We start from the raw sequence: 16,421 nt of genomic DNA on the forward strand, positions 1-16,421 counted from the left end.
AAATTAGGTTTAGTATGTAATCTACAGTATATATATTTTTTTCATTTGCTTTGCATCAGTAATGCATTAATAAATATATTTTGCTATTAGTAGTAAAGAGGAGTCTCTTTAGGCTAAAAAAAAAATAGGAGGTGAAGTATGCAATATTTTTTTTTCATGTGCTTTGTTTAAGTGATACATTATTAAACATATTTTGAGCTTAATATCACCCTGGAGTCCTCTAAAACCCCAAAATAAAAGCCCTGTTCATCTATAAATGGAAGTCTAACTGATGCCTAAGTGATGCCTAAGTCACATCCACCTAACTCGTATCTACCTAGCACCCAGTTCACGCTCAAAAGTAGACCTAGTTTTGCAACACCTACATTTTAGACGTTAGGTAGATGCGTTCAGACGCTGAGCGGCATACGATTCTGTAAGTGGACATTCAAATTGAAGCCACTTCCATGTCACGCCTACACCATGCTCATGCCTATATATTAGGCATAGCTTTTTCCAATGGATGTCCATGAAATTGTGGACATCTATTTGTAGAATCGTGTCCAGCCTTTAGACGTCTAAGTTCCAATTAATGCTTGTTAAAGTCCTTACTTGGGCTTATTATCCACTTTATTTGGACGCCTAAGTCGGTAGATATCCACATTTTGGACGCCTAAAGTTAGACGTCCTTTACAGAATCTAGGCCTTAGTGTGTGCTAATCATTAGCATGTGCTAAATCTGTTAGCGCCTTAGTAAAATGGCCCATTAGACATGTGGAGAGCAATTCTATAACATTGTATGCATGAGGGTGCTTTCTCTACAAAAGAATGTAGGTGCCTACTCTCCCTTATAGAATATTAGCGTATCAAATGAAATATGCACCTATAATTTAGGTATGTGCACTTATGACGGCCATAGTTGCTCTCCTCTGCTCCTTCAGGGCTGAAGGAATCTGTTTGCCCTGACGCAGCATTCGAACCATAGCTATGTCGGCAAATGGCTCTCCCATGCTGAAATAAAAGTTTTGCTATTTATAAATATTTCAGTTTAAAGCACAAGAATTATAAAACCAATTTTGATAAACCAAATGTACACGACCAAGATGAACTCACAATGCTTTTTGGACGTATGAGGAAGTGATGTTTGTCTGTATGAACTTTTACTGACAATAGTCACATCTGAGAAGTCCTAAAAAAAGCATTCAAGTTGATATAGTAGGATATACTGGTGTGTGTGGCAATAGTTAAGAGTGATCGTACTCCAAGAATTTTTCTGACCTTTACTGGCACTTGTTTACAGAACAGCACGTAGAAAGAAATTTGACATTCAGCCATGTATGGGCACTCATGCACATGTATTTGCCATTATTTTAATCATTTTATAGAATGTTTGACTAAAGTGTGGTAGTTTTGCACTTACCCCCAAATTCTGTATATGGTGCCAATGTGCACAGCTGGTACTTACTCATATCAAATATGTCTTTTCTTGAACTGATGTCTTTGGTAGAGTCTATTGATGTACTGAATGCACTTTCAACACTCTTCTGAAGTGCCTTCAGAGCTTGCATATTTAAATGTTGGGTATTCACATAGGTAGGTGCTTCGGTTGGGGACATATGAGACATCCCTTCTGGCTGACTATATATATCCAGGGATCCTGAAAAATTCACAAGATCCCCAACATTTGTATTACTGCTGATACTCATTTAAGATATAAAAACAAAATTGCTACTGTAAAACCAAAATGTTGTGTATCCACTTTGCAAAACTGTATATAAGTAGGCAGATGAAAATGTACTGTATAGATAAAGCATTCAAAACTTTAATGCACTGATACCGTGCATGAACAAGATTTCCCATGTATAATTAACAAGACAAGTCCAATATTCCACAAACATAGTTTAAATTTGATGAACAAAAACATAGTATATTTATAACAGATATAAATGCAGTATAAATGAAGACAGTTCAAATTAAAAGTCAAATATTTACCAATTCTAAAGATACTGTCAAGGGGGTGTGGCTTGAACATGTAACAGGATGGTTGGGTGAAGAAAGAGCTCTGTGAAGACAAGCTATTTTTGTATATTATAAGCTACAAAATTTGATTTTCAAAGTTTAAAAGTGAAAATCTCTACTCAAGATGGCATCTGGCAAGCATAACAAAAATTATTTGGCTGGAATAGGTACTGGATCTGGCAATGTTAAAGATCAAAGCTGGAACCTACAACTCCATTGAAAGTTCCACTACCAACGGATGAAAATGTCAGTAATGATATTATTACTGAGCTTAGGTAAATCAGAGCAATTGTGACAGACAACGCTAAAAAGATACAGGTGGTCATAGATGAAGTCGCCTGCCTCACGAAGATGTGGTTGATATAAAATTGAATCAGCTGGAAAAATGGGCAGATGGAGTGGAGACAGAATTGCTGCAATGTAAGGCAGATCATAAAGAAATTGAATCTTTATGGAGGGATCTTGAAGATACTCTAACCGTGAGAGGAGGAATAATTTGAGAATTATTGGGCTCCCGGAATGGGTGGAAAAGAATGACCCAATATCTTTCCTGGAAAAATTCTTGCCAAAAATATTGCCACTAAAAACACAGATCCTGCTTGAGTTTGAAAGAGCGCACAGGATCCCGACGCAAAGGACAAACAAACAGAGAGGACCAAGGACATTAATTTTTAAACTGCTAAGACATCAGCAAGTTATAGAAATATGTCAATTAGCAAAAGAAAACAGAAATCTTAAATGTCAAGACTCGAAGATACATGTGGAGGGGCATAATCGAAAGGGACATCTAAGTCCGTTTACGTCCATCTCGCAAGTCGTCCAAAGTTAAAAAGAGCCTAAGACACATTTTCGAAAGATACGTCCAACTTTTTTTTACTTTCGAAAATCGTCTAATTATACGTCCTGCCAATCTGATCGTCCAAGCCACTAAATCGTCCATCTTTATACCACATTTCCGTCCAACTTTCCGTCCAAGTCCAAAATGCCTAGAACAAGCCCTGTTGGACGTGGGAGGGGTCTGCAAAGTGATGGACTGCACACCCAGACATGGCACCTAATTAGTGGGGTACCTTACAGGGCTCTGCTGTGAACTTCACAAAAAGGGTGCCATGGCTTATCCTCACTACATCTCCCTTATAGGTGACGGTGAGCCTCCCAAACCACCTCAAGAATCCCCTAGACCCACTTATCTACCACCCCAATAGCTCTTATGGCTGCAGGAGCCACTTATATGCCAATAGAAAAGGGTTTGGGGGCGTATAAGGAGTGCACTTGTTTAAGTATCAATGCAGTGATTATAGGGGCTTATGGGCATGGGCCCTCCTCTCTATGGGTCCCTAACCCACCCCCAAGACGACAAGCTGCCTCTGGGCTTGACGACTAGGCTTTCCTATGCCAGGCGGCCAGGTGATGATGGTCTGGAGGCTGAAATTTAAAGTTGTGAATAAAATTTTTACGGGGGTGGGGGGTTGGTGATCACTGGGGTAGTGTGTGGAGGTCTGTGTTATTTGTTTGCAGTGCTTATCTGGTGAGTTTAGGTGGGTTTTTGTGACTTAGACCATGTTTTACATGGTCTAAGTCACAACGTCCAAGTTCCATTGATCGTGGGCTGTATAACTTTCGGTTATATATGCTGTATGACTAAGTCTAAGCCAGCCCATGTCCCGCCCAACTCCCGCCCTCGACAGGCCTCCTGAAATGCCCCATTTAGCTTTGGACGTTGAGCGGCACTATGAAGGCCTAGGTCATTTAGAAACACGTCCAAAACCCGTTTTTATTTTCAGCGCTTGGACGTTTTTGAGAAATGTTTGTCCAAGTGCCAACTTAGGCTGGTTTTTGGACGTTTTTCTCTTTCGATTAAGAGCCCCATAGTGCCTGACTTTGCTAAGGCTACAGCTTTTAAAAGGAAACAGTTACTTGATCTTCGTCTGCAGCTTAGGTCTTTGGGAGCTAAATTTGGCTTAATGTACCCGGCAGTAATGCGAGTCACTTATGCAAACAAAACATTGAATTTTGAAGATCCAAGAAAACTGCAAGATTTTATAGATCAGAGTGAACAGTCTAAGTCTTCCTAATAAGGACATTCATTATACCTTTGTTTTCATTTTATTCATTTTACTTTATTACATTTTAAACTATTACTTATTTTTTTATGACTTAATGTGATGGAAATATGAAAGCAGCGTTGAGAATATTTAATTTTCAAATATGCAGCTCCAGTTAATATTTGAAAATATTAGAATCCTGGCGCGAGCAAGTGCTGACGATTGATTCTGTAAAAGAACTCTGTGATGCAAGAACTTCTTATTTCAAGCCAATATTTGGATTTGGTCTTTTGTAGAAACAACAACATACTATGAATAATACTGTGTAGAATGTCCTGGCAATTTCATCGGGTTATGCGATAGTCAACTGTGCCACGCTCTTTGGATTTTAAATGGGAGATTTGTTTTTCTTCCACATGGATTTGGATTGGCTGTGCATCTCCGCGGACACTGATTGGTGATCGGCACTTCTGGATTTGCTCAGTGGCAGAAAGATCAGAGGTATGTCAGCCTTACTTTTGTTCTGAGAAATAAGAGATGTCTTTGGTGGATAGATGGGTTTTCTTTCAATACACTGAAGGAGAAAAGTGCGATGGGATCCCCGAAGCTTAGATTGCTCTGTACTGTGACGTAAAACATAATTACAAGTGATTTTTCGGACATTGGGAATTTCTACGATGTTTGTGACTTTTGTTTGAGCCAAAAGGAAAATATCCTTTAATTTACTTAGTCTCTGATGAAAAACTTTATTTTCAGAGGAAGATCACTTCAGTACTGAGTAAATATATTTTAAGTGCGTCATGGAAAATACTGTGCTTGGGTTTATTTCAACCAAATAGTTCTGGTATGGCTCCGGTTGATAACACATTGACAATTCACGGAAAGATATATTATAATACATTAGCTTTGGGTTACACATTAGATTTTTCACGTATACAGAGTGTGGGCCTACATATTTAGGTTCCTGGAAGGGTGGTTGAACTTGATAAAAGTTTTATTCTGTGAAATATACTTTAATATGCTTCTTGTACATCTTTAAATCTATGTCTTTATCATTTTATTTTTATAATTTTGAGAGTTATGTTATACCTGATTGATTGGTAGATAGGTTAATTAATTAATTATATACAGAAAATAAAGTGGGCTTTCAATGATCATTATTAATTTATAGAAGGGTTAGATTTGATTTTATACTCTTTTTAAGATAAATGTTTAGTGTGTAAAGTAAAGAATGGGTGGGAATTCATTTAATGGGAAGAGGTATTTACGAATCTTCAAACTTTAAGAATAATAATAACACTTAAGATTTATATCAAATTTAAAAGTAATTATATAATTAATAAAGTTGAAGAATATAGTTATGATTTAACATTTGTTTATGAAGGGAAGTTTAGTCTTTCAAATTATATATAGATAATTATTTAAATGTAAGTGACTATTTATTTCATTGATGAGTTCATTATTATGAATTGTTTGTTTCAAAGAGGTGTTTAAATTTGAATTCTTATATATTGTTTATGATTCATATTTAAAATTGGGTAGCTTATTATAGAAGCTAATTAAGCATATTATAATAGCTTGTAAGGAGTTTTTCTGTACCTGATCTCAAATTTGCGTTTCCAAGTTTGCATTATTAATTGGGGAGGGATGGGAGGGGATGGGAGGAGGGTATGTAAGGGTGGGTTTGGGGGGGAGTGGGATTATATTTTAGATCTTACCTGTGGGGAAAATGATTATTTATTAAACACTATAAGTTGATTTATAGGAAGATAAGTTTTAGTTTCATTTATAAATCACATAATGGATTTTAAGATATTTTCTTTAAATGTTAATGGTCTCAACCATCCAATAAAAAGGGGGAAAAAAATTATTGTTTTTAAAACAACAAAATGCGAATATCTGCTACATCCAAGAGACACATCTGTCAGATATAGAATCTAAAAAACTGGAAGGAGGCTGGGTCAAACATTGTTTTTTCTCCCCGGCTGTTGGTAAAAAGGCTGGTGTTGCTATTTTAGTGAATAGAAAATGTTTGTTTAAATTGAAGGCTTCAGATCCTTTAGGAAGAGGGGTATTTGTGGAAATGAGCATGGGGAATACTACAATGGCGCTTTTTAATGTATATGCCCCTAATTTGAACCAAAATTAATATTTTAAGACTCTACAACAACTGATACTCCCACTAGCTGCCTCTAATTTAGCGGTGGCTGGGGATTTTAATGCTGTTATGGATCCTTTGATGGATAAAAATCCTAGTAAAATCATGAAATCATTAGGATTAGATAATTTTGCACAGTTTTGTGATTTCAAAGATATTTGGCGACTACTTCATTTTGATGGTTGGGAATTTTCTTTTTGCTCCCATGTTCATAAATCCTTTTCAAGAATAGATTACATTTTTGTTTCAAATCAATTAGTACAACAGGTAACACAAGCCGCCATAGATCCAATCATTCTGTCGGATCATGGAGGGGTGTGGGTTGAACTCAAAATTGTTGATCAAGATAATAGTAGACCTGTATGGAGATTTGATAATACATTGCTTGCAGATCCAACATTCTGTGAAGATTTTCAATTAAAAATGAATGATTATTGCCAACTTAATACCACAGAAGAAATCTCTATGGAAACCTTATGGGATACTTTTAAGGCAACCATGAGAGGTCAAATTATCTCTTTTTCGGTATATCTTAAGAAACAGGTCAAAAGACAATTTTCCAATTTGGAGCAAGAAATTAAACTTTTGGAGTCAAAATTGATTGATAAATGGGAATATTCTATGTTACAGGACCTTTTAAAAGCTAAAGGTAAATTTAATGAGATTTCATCTAATTTGGTAAGGAAAGATTTATTTTCTCATCAAGCTTTGTATTATGGAAACTCAAATAAGGCAGGAAGAGTATTGGCAAACTATCTTAAAGCGAAAAAAAGGAAGACAAAAATAATTGCCATTAAGAATGAGAAAGGTGGTACTTATGCTCAAGTTGAACCTATTTTAAAACAATTTTTAAAATTTTATAAATCTCTTTATTCTTCTGAGCCTTATTTAGACAAAGAAAAAGATGGTTTAGAGTTTTTGAAATTATTAGAGGGACCATGTGCCTAAGGCCCCGCCCACAGGAGGGGCCTAAGACAACTGGGCCGATTCCGGTTGGCCCAGGCGCCTCAAACCAATCAGGCCATAAGGCCAGCCATTCCGGAGATGGCTGGCCTGTTGGACAGACATCCGTCCGATCAACTATTTTTAAGGTACGGGAAGGGGGGTGGGGGGTCGGGGGTTCTGCGGGGGGGTCACGGGTTGGCAGGGGGAGATCGGGGGTTTGGGGGTCAGTCGTGGGGGGTTATGTCGAGGGCAGGAGGGCCTGGGATCCCTCCTGCCCGTATTTTAGTGGGGGGCGGGGGTTAGGGGGTGTCACCGGGCCAGGAGGGCTTGGGCTCCCTCCTGGCCCCATCAGACTCGGAGGGGGGTCTTGGGGATCACGGGGAAAGAGGGCTTGGGCTCCCTCTTGCCCTGAATGTAATCGGGGGTTCGGGGTGCCACCGGGGCAAGAGGGCTTGGGTTCCCTCTTGCCCTGAACATAGTTGGGGGTTCGGAGTGCCGCAGGGGCAAGAGGGCTTGGGCTCCCTCTTGCCCAAAACGTAGTCAGGGGTTCGGGGTGTTGTCGGGCAGGAGGGCTTGGGCCCCATCCTGCCCGATCTTAATAGCTGGGGGAGGGCTGATTGGTGAGGATCGCCGGCAGGGGTGAGGATGCCCTGCCGTGATGCTCACCCTGAAGTGCCACTGTTCAGAGGGGGGTGGGCGATCACCATCACTGGCAGGAGAGATGAGCCATCTCTCCTGCAGCAATAGGCAGGTTGCTGGGGCTGCTGAGCTGCAGCGATCAGCTCAGCGGCCCCTTTTTCAGCACTTAAACCTGTTTTGACTTGGTCTAAGTCAAAACGTATAAGTGCCGACTAGGCAACCTGCCTAAAGTTTTGGTTATACCTGCTGTACGCCTAGGTCTAGGTCGGCCCACCTCCCGCCCACCGCCCGCCCTTTCCCCTCCTCTAAAAATGCCTCTTTTTGCTCTATGCGTTTAGAGGCAGGGGAAAGGCCTAAGCTGGTTTTAGATATGTCTAAAACCAGTTTTGATTATGGGTACTTGGATGATCAGGCGTTTTGATCGTTCAAGTACCCATTTAGGCCACTTTTTAGACAGTTTTTTTTATTTTTTATTATGAGCCCCATATTTTTTTCCCAGGTCAACAGAAAAGAGCCAGACTGCCTTTAAATGTAGAGCTTTCTTGTAAGCATAGATGATTGATGGCTGGACCGGATGCAATTAAACCAAAATTTTTAAACCACATTAAATACAAAATAGCAAAGAGTATTGGTTTCATATGATATGGGAAATGTCATAAGAACATAAGACTAGCCATACTGGGCCCAATATTTAGTGCTATTTATTAGGGCTGAACATTTAACGCAATAATAACACAATTAGCACATTAATTGTTTAATGTTGTTAAAATTTTATAATGAGATTAACAAAGGCCTTGATTCTCAAAATTCCTATAACACAGGTAAAAAATACCATGATGGAAGTGATTTTTTTTTTTACTAGCAATACTCAGCACTATAGCATGCAAATTCTATGCATATTATTGCGCATAGAATCGCTGATAAAAGGGATGGTCACTCCCTCCTGTCGGTAGGCCTGCCTCTTCAAAATGATGGGCCTTCCCCTTCTTGCTGCATCCTGGATGTACTGGGAGGGGCCTAAGGGTCTGATTGGCTCAGGTGCCTAAAGACCCTCCCGTGATATTCAGTGGGAGATAGGAGGCTATCTCCCACTGAATATCCAGCTTAGCAGATTGGCCAGTTACCGGCTATGGCCAGTTACCGTGCCCAGCTGCTTACCTATCTGCCATGTCCTGCACCAGCGCTAAAGACTGCCTCTCTAGTTGGTGGGGCCTTTCTTCTTCCGCATCCCACCACTTGGATGCAATTTCCTGAGGGCAGGAAGAGGCAAAGGAAAGGCCCGCCGACCAGAGAAGCAGTTTTTAGCATTAGTGGAGGACTCATTGGGCAGGTGAGCAACCGGGAACGGGGGATGAGGGGGGAAGTACAGGACATGTGCACATGGAATGGAGGGTTTTCAGATGGCCCCTACCATTGAGTGGCCTTGTGCATTTTTCAGAGCTCACTCAGTGGTAACCATGGCACTGCCAGATGAGGCTTATATATGTAAGCATACTATGTGCAAAACGTACCCTGATTAGAGATCTTATTTTAGACTTATTTTGGACATTTTGGCCCGGATTCTATATAAGGCCTACACCTGCCCAAACTAAACCTGATTCTGTAACCGACGTCCATGTTGCAGACGCCGGTTACAGAAACGGGTTACTTTAGATGCGGCCGCTATACTTAATCGCGGCAAGGGATCTCTCTGCTGCGATTAGTATAACGGCCACAGCTATGGCCGCCAGTCTCCCGGCTCCTCCCCTCCCCTCGATGATCGCGACAGGAGGGTGCCCAACTCCTCCTGCCCACAGAACCCATGATCGCTGGCAGAAGGTGCTCAACCCTTCCTGCCGGTAGGCCCCACTCCCCACAAATCGCCGGCAGGAGGGTACCCTAGACCCACTCAACCCCCAGACTGCCCTTACAGTAGCCAGTTTCTGCATGGAGGGTTTGAGGGACTATTCAGTGGCACCCTTTAGTTAAGTGCTGTTGAATATCTCCTGGCTGTTTAAATTGCTTCTGTTTAAATTGCATTTTGTTGCATTTTGTTCCACAACATCCTACTACAAATACTAGATACAATAGGAATCACAGACAAGGTACACACATGGTTTCAAGGATTCCTACAATCCAGAACCTACAGAGTAAAGTTGAACAAAGAAAAATCAAAACCATGGTCCAATCCCTGCGGCGTTCCCTAAGGATCTCCATTTTCCCCAATTCTCTTCAATCTCTACATTGCATCCCTTGGCACCTGCCTGACAAATTAGGCTTAACCTCCTATAGCTATGCAGACAACATCACCATTCTCCTTCCTTTTGACCAACCAATATCCTCCATGACAGACATTCTACACAGGACACTTGAAACAGTTGCAAGATAGATGAATAACTACAAACTGACAAGACAAAATTCATTCTCCTCGAAAATAATAAAACCCCAACTATAATAAATCTAGTAATAAACTCAATCACATACCCCATACAACTCACTCCAAAACTTCTGGGAATGGCAATAGACAGATGCTGTACCATGCAACTACAAATCAACAAAACAATATAAAAATCATTTGCGGTCATGAGAAACTTAAGGCAAGTTTGAAAATTCTTTGACAGGACACAATTCCAGCTTTTGATCCAGTCCCTAGTCCTAGGTCTTCTAGACTATTGCAACATACTCTATCTCCCCTGCCCACAACCATGATAAAACAACTACAAACAGTTCAAAAACACAGCGCTAAGACTTATCTATTCACTGAGGAAACACGACCACATTACAGCGGCATACCTAGATTCACACTGGCTCCCAATACAAGCAAGAATACAATTCAAATTCTACTGCCTACTATGTAAAACCATAAATAGAGATAGCCCAGCCTACCTAAACAACCATCTAATCCAAACTACCTCAGCCAGATACAGGAGAACTCAAAAAACGTTCACTCATCCCCCAATCAGAGGCTTCAAATGAAAAAAACTGTACGATGGCCTTCTAGCCACACAAGCAGCAAAACTAGACTACCAACTTTCCAAATTACTGATAACGACTCCAGACTACAAATCGTTCAGGAAAGAAATAAAAACCATCCTATTCAAGACATCCTTGAAGACAAACTAACACCGCAAGACTCATCCCAATTCTCTGAAGCAACTCGCTCTATTCTTCAATTCCTCTGGAAATGGCCAGATAACTTCTTTTGTAATCCGCCTTGAACCGCAAGGTGTTGGCTGAATAGAAATCACTAATGTAATGTAATGTAATATGGAGGCAAAAAACCTTTTCAGACAGAGTTTTAAATCTTAAGAGAAGCATATTAATGTTTAAGGAGCGGCTCACCTTGTCTGACACAGGCATGTGACCAATCTTCATTTGATTTCTCTCCGAGTTGTCGGCCTTGGTAGTAGGTTTGCTCTCTTCCTGCTATTGATACAGACTAGAGTAGATGAAAAATGTAGCATTTTTAAAGTTTTCTGTCTTTAAGAGAAGCATGCAGTACAATACTATGGTCAGCGTGTGTCTCGACTGAGCTGATGTCAGATTATTATTGAATAACAATAAACAGCCATAATCATGTTATCTTATGTTGATGCGGTTTCAGAAAAGAACATTCTCCAAAAAGCATAATTCCTATTCTATTGCACAGAAGCCATATTTAAGAACAAGTTCCTAATTCAGCAAACTCATGAATAAGAAGTCAAAGAGCAGGCACACAAACAAGAGGTAAGATAGAAAAGATGAGGAAGAAGCTATTGGTTACAGTTTATGAGGGGATAGAGGATTGGGAGGGGATATGAATGGTGTTTTGTTGGAGTTACTGAGTCCTACTGACTCTGTTGGGTGGTGGGAGCTGTTATTTGGAACCTCAAGCACTTCTTGTTGTTTTTCATTAGAGGTGTTTAGTTGGGCTCACCAAGCTCCTCGTGGTGTTCATTCTGAAGTGGGAAGCATGGTGTTGGCGCTGCCAAACCCCTTATAGCTTTTATGAGGATAAGAAGTACTGTGTAGGGGTTGCTTATCCTTCATCCCCTTGTTGTTTTTGTGGAGATGGGAGGTGCTTGGTTGGTGCTGTTGACCCCTCTTGTCTGGCACATTTACCGAATCTCATGTGGTAAATGTTACCATATGCCTTCAATTCATCCACCTATCCGTGGGGCAGGGACCATGTATCACAGCCTATTCAGCGCTAAAATGGCTATGATGAAACGGAACATTTTGTTCTTCTGTATAGCAAGCTGTAAGGGGAAACATCCTAACTCTGTCATTCAGCCACATATAACGTGTAGAAAATCAGTGAATATTTTTCAGGAAAAATTACAATTAATAACTGATTTCAAAAAGTTCACTAAAATAGTAAATCCAATTTAGAAAAGTTCAGATTTACCTTCCATCAATTTTAGCTACAACAATTTTAGGGACAGTTCTATAACAGGGTTCCCTCTTTTGTGCCCCAGTGCAGGACAGGGAGCACCTATTCTATAACAGCACCTGGGTACACTAATTCCATTATAGAATAGTAACATAAACCTGGATTGGCATCCCTAAATGTATGAGTAGATGCAACTATTTATTCCAGGTCAGTAAAAAGTGTAAATGAGAGCACTTAAGTGCACCACACTATGCTCGTAACTTATGGTATTCTATAAGTTGCTTGTGTAAATTGGAGACATACTCATGTCCCACCTATGCTCTGCACACATGTATGCCTTCTTGCAGTTATATCCTATAGTACTTACACAACCTTTTAAAGAAAAGCCCGTAGTGCAGGTAGGCACATAAGTGTCAAATAAGACACCACTGAAACACGCAAGGCACATGTAACTGTCCGTTACCATTTATAGAATTGACCTGTTGGCCCCTGGATCATTTGGGTTTGGACAAAAATTCTCCATAGATGCACAAACGTGCAGTAATAACTTATCCAAAATTATAATGACTATCACATATGATTAGGTAATCAATGGAAATGCACATACTAACTTTCTATAGCTCAGTGGTTCATCTTAGCTGTCTCATTTGTGATTCCAAGCTATATACCAATGAAGAATACAATGAAATGGCATGTCACTGTGAGTGTGGTACAGAGGGCTATTTTTTTTGGGGGGGGGAGAGCATTCACTATGATTAACAATGCTTTTCAGGCAATTATTGCAATGATAAAAATATGGCCTGGTATCAACTAAGATCTTACAGACCTGGATGTCTTCTGGAGTTGGCAGCTTAGTCTTCAGTCTAGCATCAATGAAACCACCAGAAGGAGGAAGTTTATTGGGAATGCTGTTGTAATACGAATGTTCTATTGCCTCACTGTCTTCTTCTGTCCAACAGGGTTCATCCAAACTTTGCATTCTAAAAAAAGCAAAAACAGTTTTCTCTAAATCAACCTGTTCTAGAATTACTTAACGTAACCTCCTTTCAGTTTTGCCCACCGCATTTCCACTCCTTCCAGACGTTCCCACCCAAACAATTCCTTGATGTAAACCCCCATCCGAACAAAGTTAGTTTTTTAAAAGTCTAGAACCTTTGCTTTTGAATGAGCCCTCTCTATACCCATCTTAATATTAAACCGTACCATGCATTGATCACTGGATGCCAGATGATCGCCCACTGTAACATCAGAAACACTTTCCCCATTTGTAAGCACTAAGTCCAGTATGACCCCCCATCCCGCGTGGGTTCTATTACCAACTGCTGGAACAGTTCTCCTTGTAGCGAATTCAGAATCTCCCTACTTCTAGAAGGCCCTGCTCAGAACTGTGGATGTAACGGGCTATAAAAATTTTAAATTAATAAATATTTTAAACAAAGGCATCCTTTTAATATGTTGCTTTCCTATGGCACAACTGTAATGTAATATAATCATGATTAATGATTGCCCCCTAATATTTTTTTTTTCCAATGGTTGTAAGCCAGCTGTATTTTGTTTTGTGTATGAATTGCTTAATTTAAGCTGGTCCATAATTTATTATAATTACAACTGTAATGAGTACATTTTTTGTTAATCTAAAGTTAGGTGCTGGCAGGCGCAATCTAGGCATCTAACTTTCATTGGCTTTTTTGAGAATCCAGTCCTCAATGTCCACCACAAAGCTGCAGCTCAGCATGGAGCTATGCTTTGGCACTTAGAAGCCTGCATCAGGAGTCGTAATCTTATGATGAAATGCACAGTCATTTAAATATTAAGTGAGAGCACCATACCTTGGAAACACGAACAGGCACAAACGTATGTGGCTGTAATATGAAATAGATGGTACAACCCAGCAGTATCCTGCACCATGTTGAATCCTATCTTTGTGGTGGACATTGAAAGCTCTTCTAACCTATTATTTAATAAAATTGTTTGGACCTCTCTTCCCCTTTTCTGGAAGATTATTTATCTGGCCCTGTTTTTCTTGACTATATTTCTCCCCAAGTGCTAGGCTAAAACATTTGGGTACAACAGATGCTTATCACGTGAGATAATGCCATGGTTCTCACCTCTCATGAAGAGCAGATATCTTAGAAGGACATTGCAAATATTGCTTGAATCGAAGTTCAAAAGCTTGTCCTATGGTGCTGATCACATCCTGGGCCAAACCGTTGCAGCATTCCAGTATGTGACATGCTAAAGGAAACAAATCAGCTCAGTAAAATACATTCATTAAACCATGCACATGGGCTTACTGCCAGGCTATTATTTAAATGATAGTGGCCAGAGGGGATATATCTCTTGCAGGTAATACTTCAAGACAAAATTGTACATTCAAGACAAAGTTGGACAAGTTCCTGCTAAACTGGAATGTACGCAGGTGAGGCTGGACTCATTTACAGCACTGGTCTTTGACCTGGGGACCGTCACGTGAGCAGACTGCTGGGAATGAGGGACCCAGCAGCGGCAATTCTTATGTTCCACTGTAGAAGCTGAGGGTCTTAATCTGTCAGGGAAAAATGTCCAAAGTGGATGTCACTACCAAAACAGTACAAAATCCTCACTTGACAGGATAAACCAATCAAAAAAGAAGAACAAACCAATTCATATCATTCTTCATTTTTCTTTATTCAAATATTTCTTGCTCCAATGCTCAAATGCCTGACGGGACCCGTTTCGCCAAACTGGCTTTTTCAAGGGTTCCAACAAGGAGCACTTAATTTAGCTTCCTCTTGCTATCAGGGCCTGATAGCAAGAGGAAGCTAAATTAAGCATTGGAGCAAGAAATTTTTGAATAAAGAAAAATGAAGAATGATATGAATTGGTTTGTTCTTCTTTTTTGATTGGTTTATCCTGTCAAGTGAGGATTTTGTACTGTTTTGAGTTGTTCCGCTTACCTCACTTTCTATCTTCAGGAACCTTTTTCGTGGATGTCACTACCACTCAGACACAGTAATGTAGCAATGGGGGTGGGAGTCCGCCCCAGGCACCGTCTTGGTAGGGGCGTGGCACCCATCCTCCTCTCCGCTCCACCCACTCCTTCCCCACCCCTATTACCACATGGGTGCCGATCAATTCAGTAGCGTGCAAATAGACAACATTGCATCATAAGACACCTACTAAGTACACTGGCTGTTGCTTCAGTAATATCTGCAAAATCAATGATATAGAAAGATGTCTTACCCCTGCGATTAACAGGATCCTTTGCTACATATGCCACATAGTCTGTTGTATCCTGTGGAATAAAATAAAAAGCACAGCGCATTTGCATATGTTTTCTGAGATCTCCAAGTCATCCTGATACCACTATATAGCACTTAGTTAAATTATAAAGAAATATTAATATATGTGCTTGTGAGGGAGCAAGGTGTACTCCATCACTGATACTGCTATTATACCTCTGTACAGAAGAGGTACAGAAGAGTGTACAGTGTGTTAGAGTAAGCTACCGTAGAGTAAGGAAGACAAACCTGCTGAGTCATTGGGGAGGGACTCAGACAGGGAGGATTTCAAAAGCCCCAGAGTGGAGTCAATCAGGGAGGTCCCTGAAGGAGAGACTTCTCCAGGAATAATCCTAAGGCAAGAGGTCTAAAGGAAGAGAAACTTTCCCTAGCAGTGACTAAGGAAAGAAGAGAGGGTGTATGATAGTATCAAGGTGACAGATGATGTCTGTTTGGCTGAAGTAAGCCAGCTGTCTTGTCTGAAGACTTTAAGACCTGCTATAGATGCTGGCTGGAATAAAGACTAAAGCTTGCTGAACTGAACTGACTTCTTAGGAGTTAAAGAATTTAATTTGCCTTCCCTGAACCTGTAACGCAACACGCTGTATACATAAGCAGACCATATGTCCCGTTTTGAACAGGACTGACCCCTTTTTAAATCCCCTGAATATTAATAGATGTCCCGTTTTGATGAAAAAAATTAATGGTTACATTATACATGGGAGTGTGCGCAAGGATTTCTGGAAAGCCTGGCCAGGAATCTTGAGGTACTGTATAACAATTAAAAATGTAGAAAACATTCAAGACCTATCCTGGAGAATGGATTAATAAAACATACACATGGAGAAGCTGGCTGAATCTGAGCAAGGTTTGCCTTGACTTTCTGTCCATTTGTTTAAATAACCCACCTAGTTCATTTATTTATTTATTTTTTGTAATTACAGAGAAAATGATCACTGAAAATATTTAAAATGACAGCTAATGTATGTATTCAGAGTTGGGCAGTAATAATAACAATTGTCATT

General features: G+C 40.1%; 1 protein-coding gene across 1 annotated transcript in view; it reads right to left on the reverse strand.

Moving 5' to 3' along the window:
• The window catches only part of SHC3 (SHC adaptor protein 3), a 181,574-nt gene that overhangs the window by 18,195 nt on the left and 146,958 nt on the right, over window positions 1–16,421 (reverse strand). The window contains exons 6-10 of the mRNA XM_033928749.1: window positions 15,359–15,410; window positions 14,245–14,371; window positions 12,959–13,116; window positions 11,107–11,190; window positions 1,445–1,636 (exon numbers count right to left, since the gene is read on the reverse strand). Coding sequence (XP_033784640.1) covers window positions 1,445–1,636; window positions 11,107–11,190; window positions 12,959–13,116; window positions 14,245–14,371; window positions 15,359–15,410 — 613 coding nt within the window. The remainder of the gene's footprint in view (window positions 1–1,444; window positions 1,637–11,106; window positions 11,191–12,958; window positions 13,117–14,244; window positions 14,372–15,358; window positions 15,411–16,421) is intronic.

Source organism: Geotrypetes seraphini, chromosome 1 (genome assembly GCF_902459505.1).
Source record: "Geotrypetes seraphini chromosome 1, aGeoSer1.1, whole genome shotgun sequence".
NCBI lineage: Eukaryota > Metazoa > Chordata > Amphibia > Gymnophiona > Dermophiidae > Geotrypetes > Geotrypetes seraphini.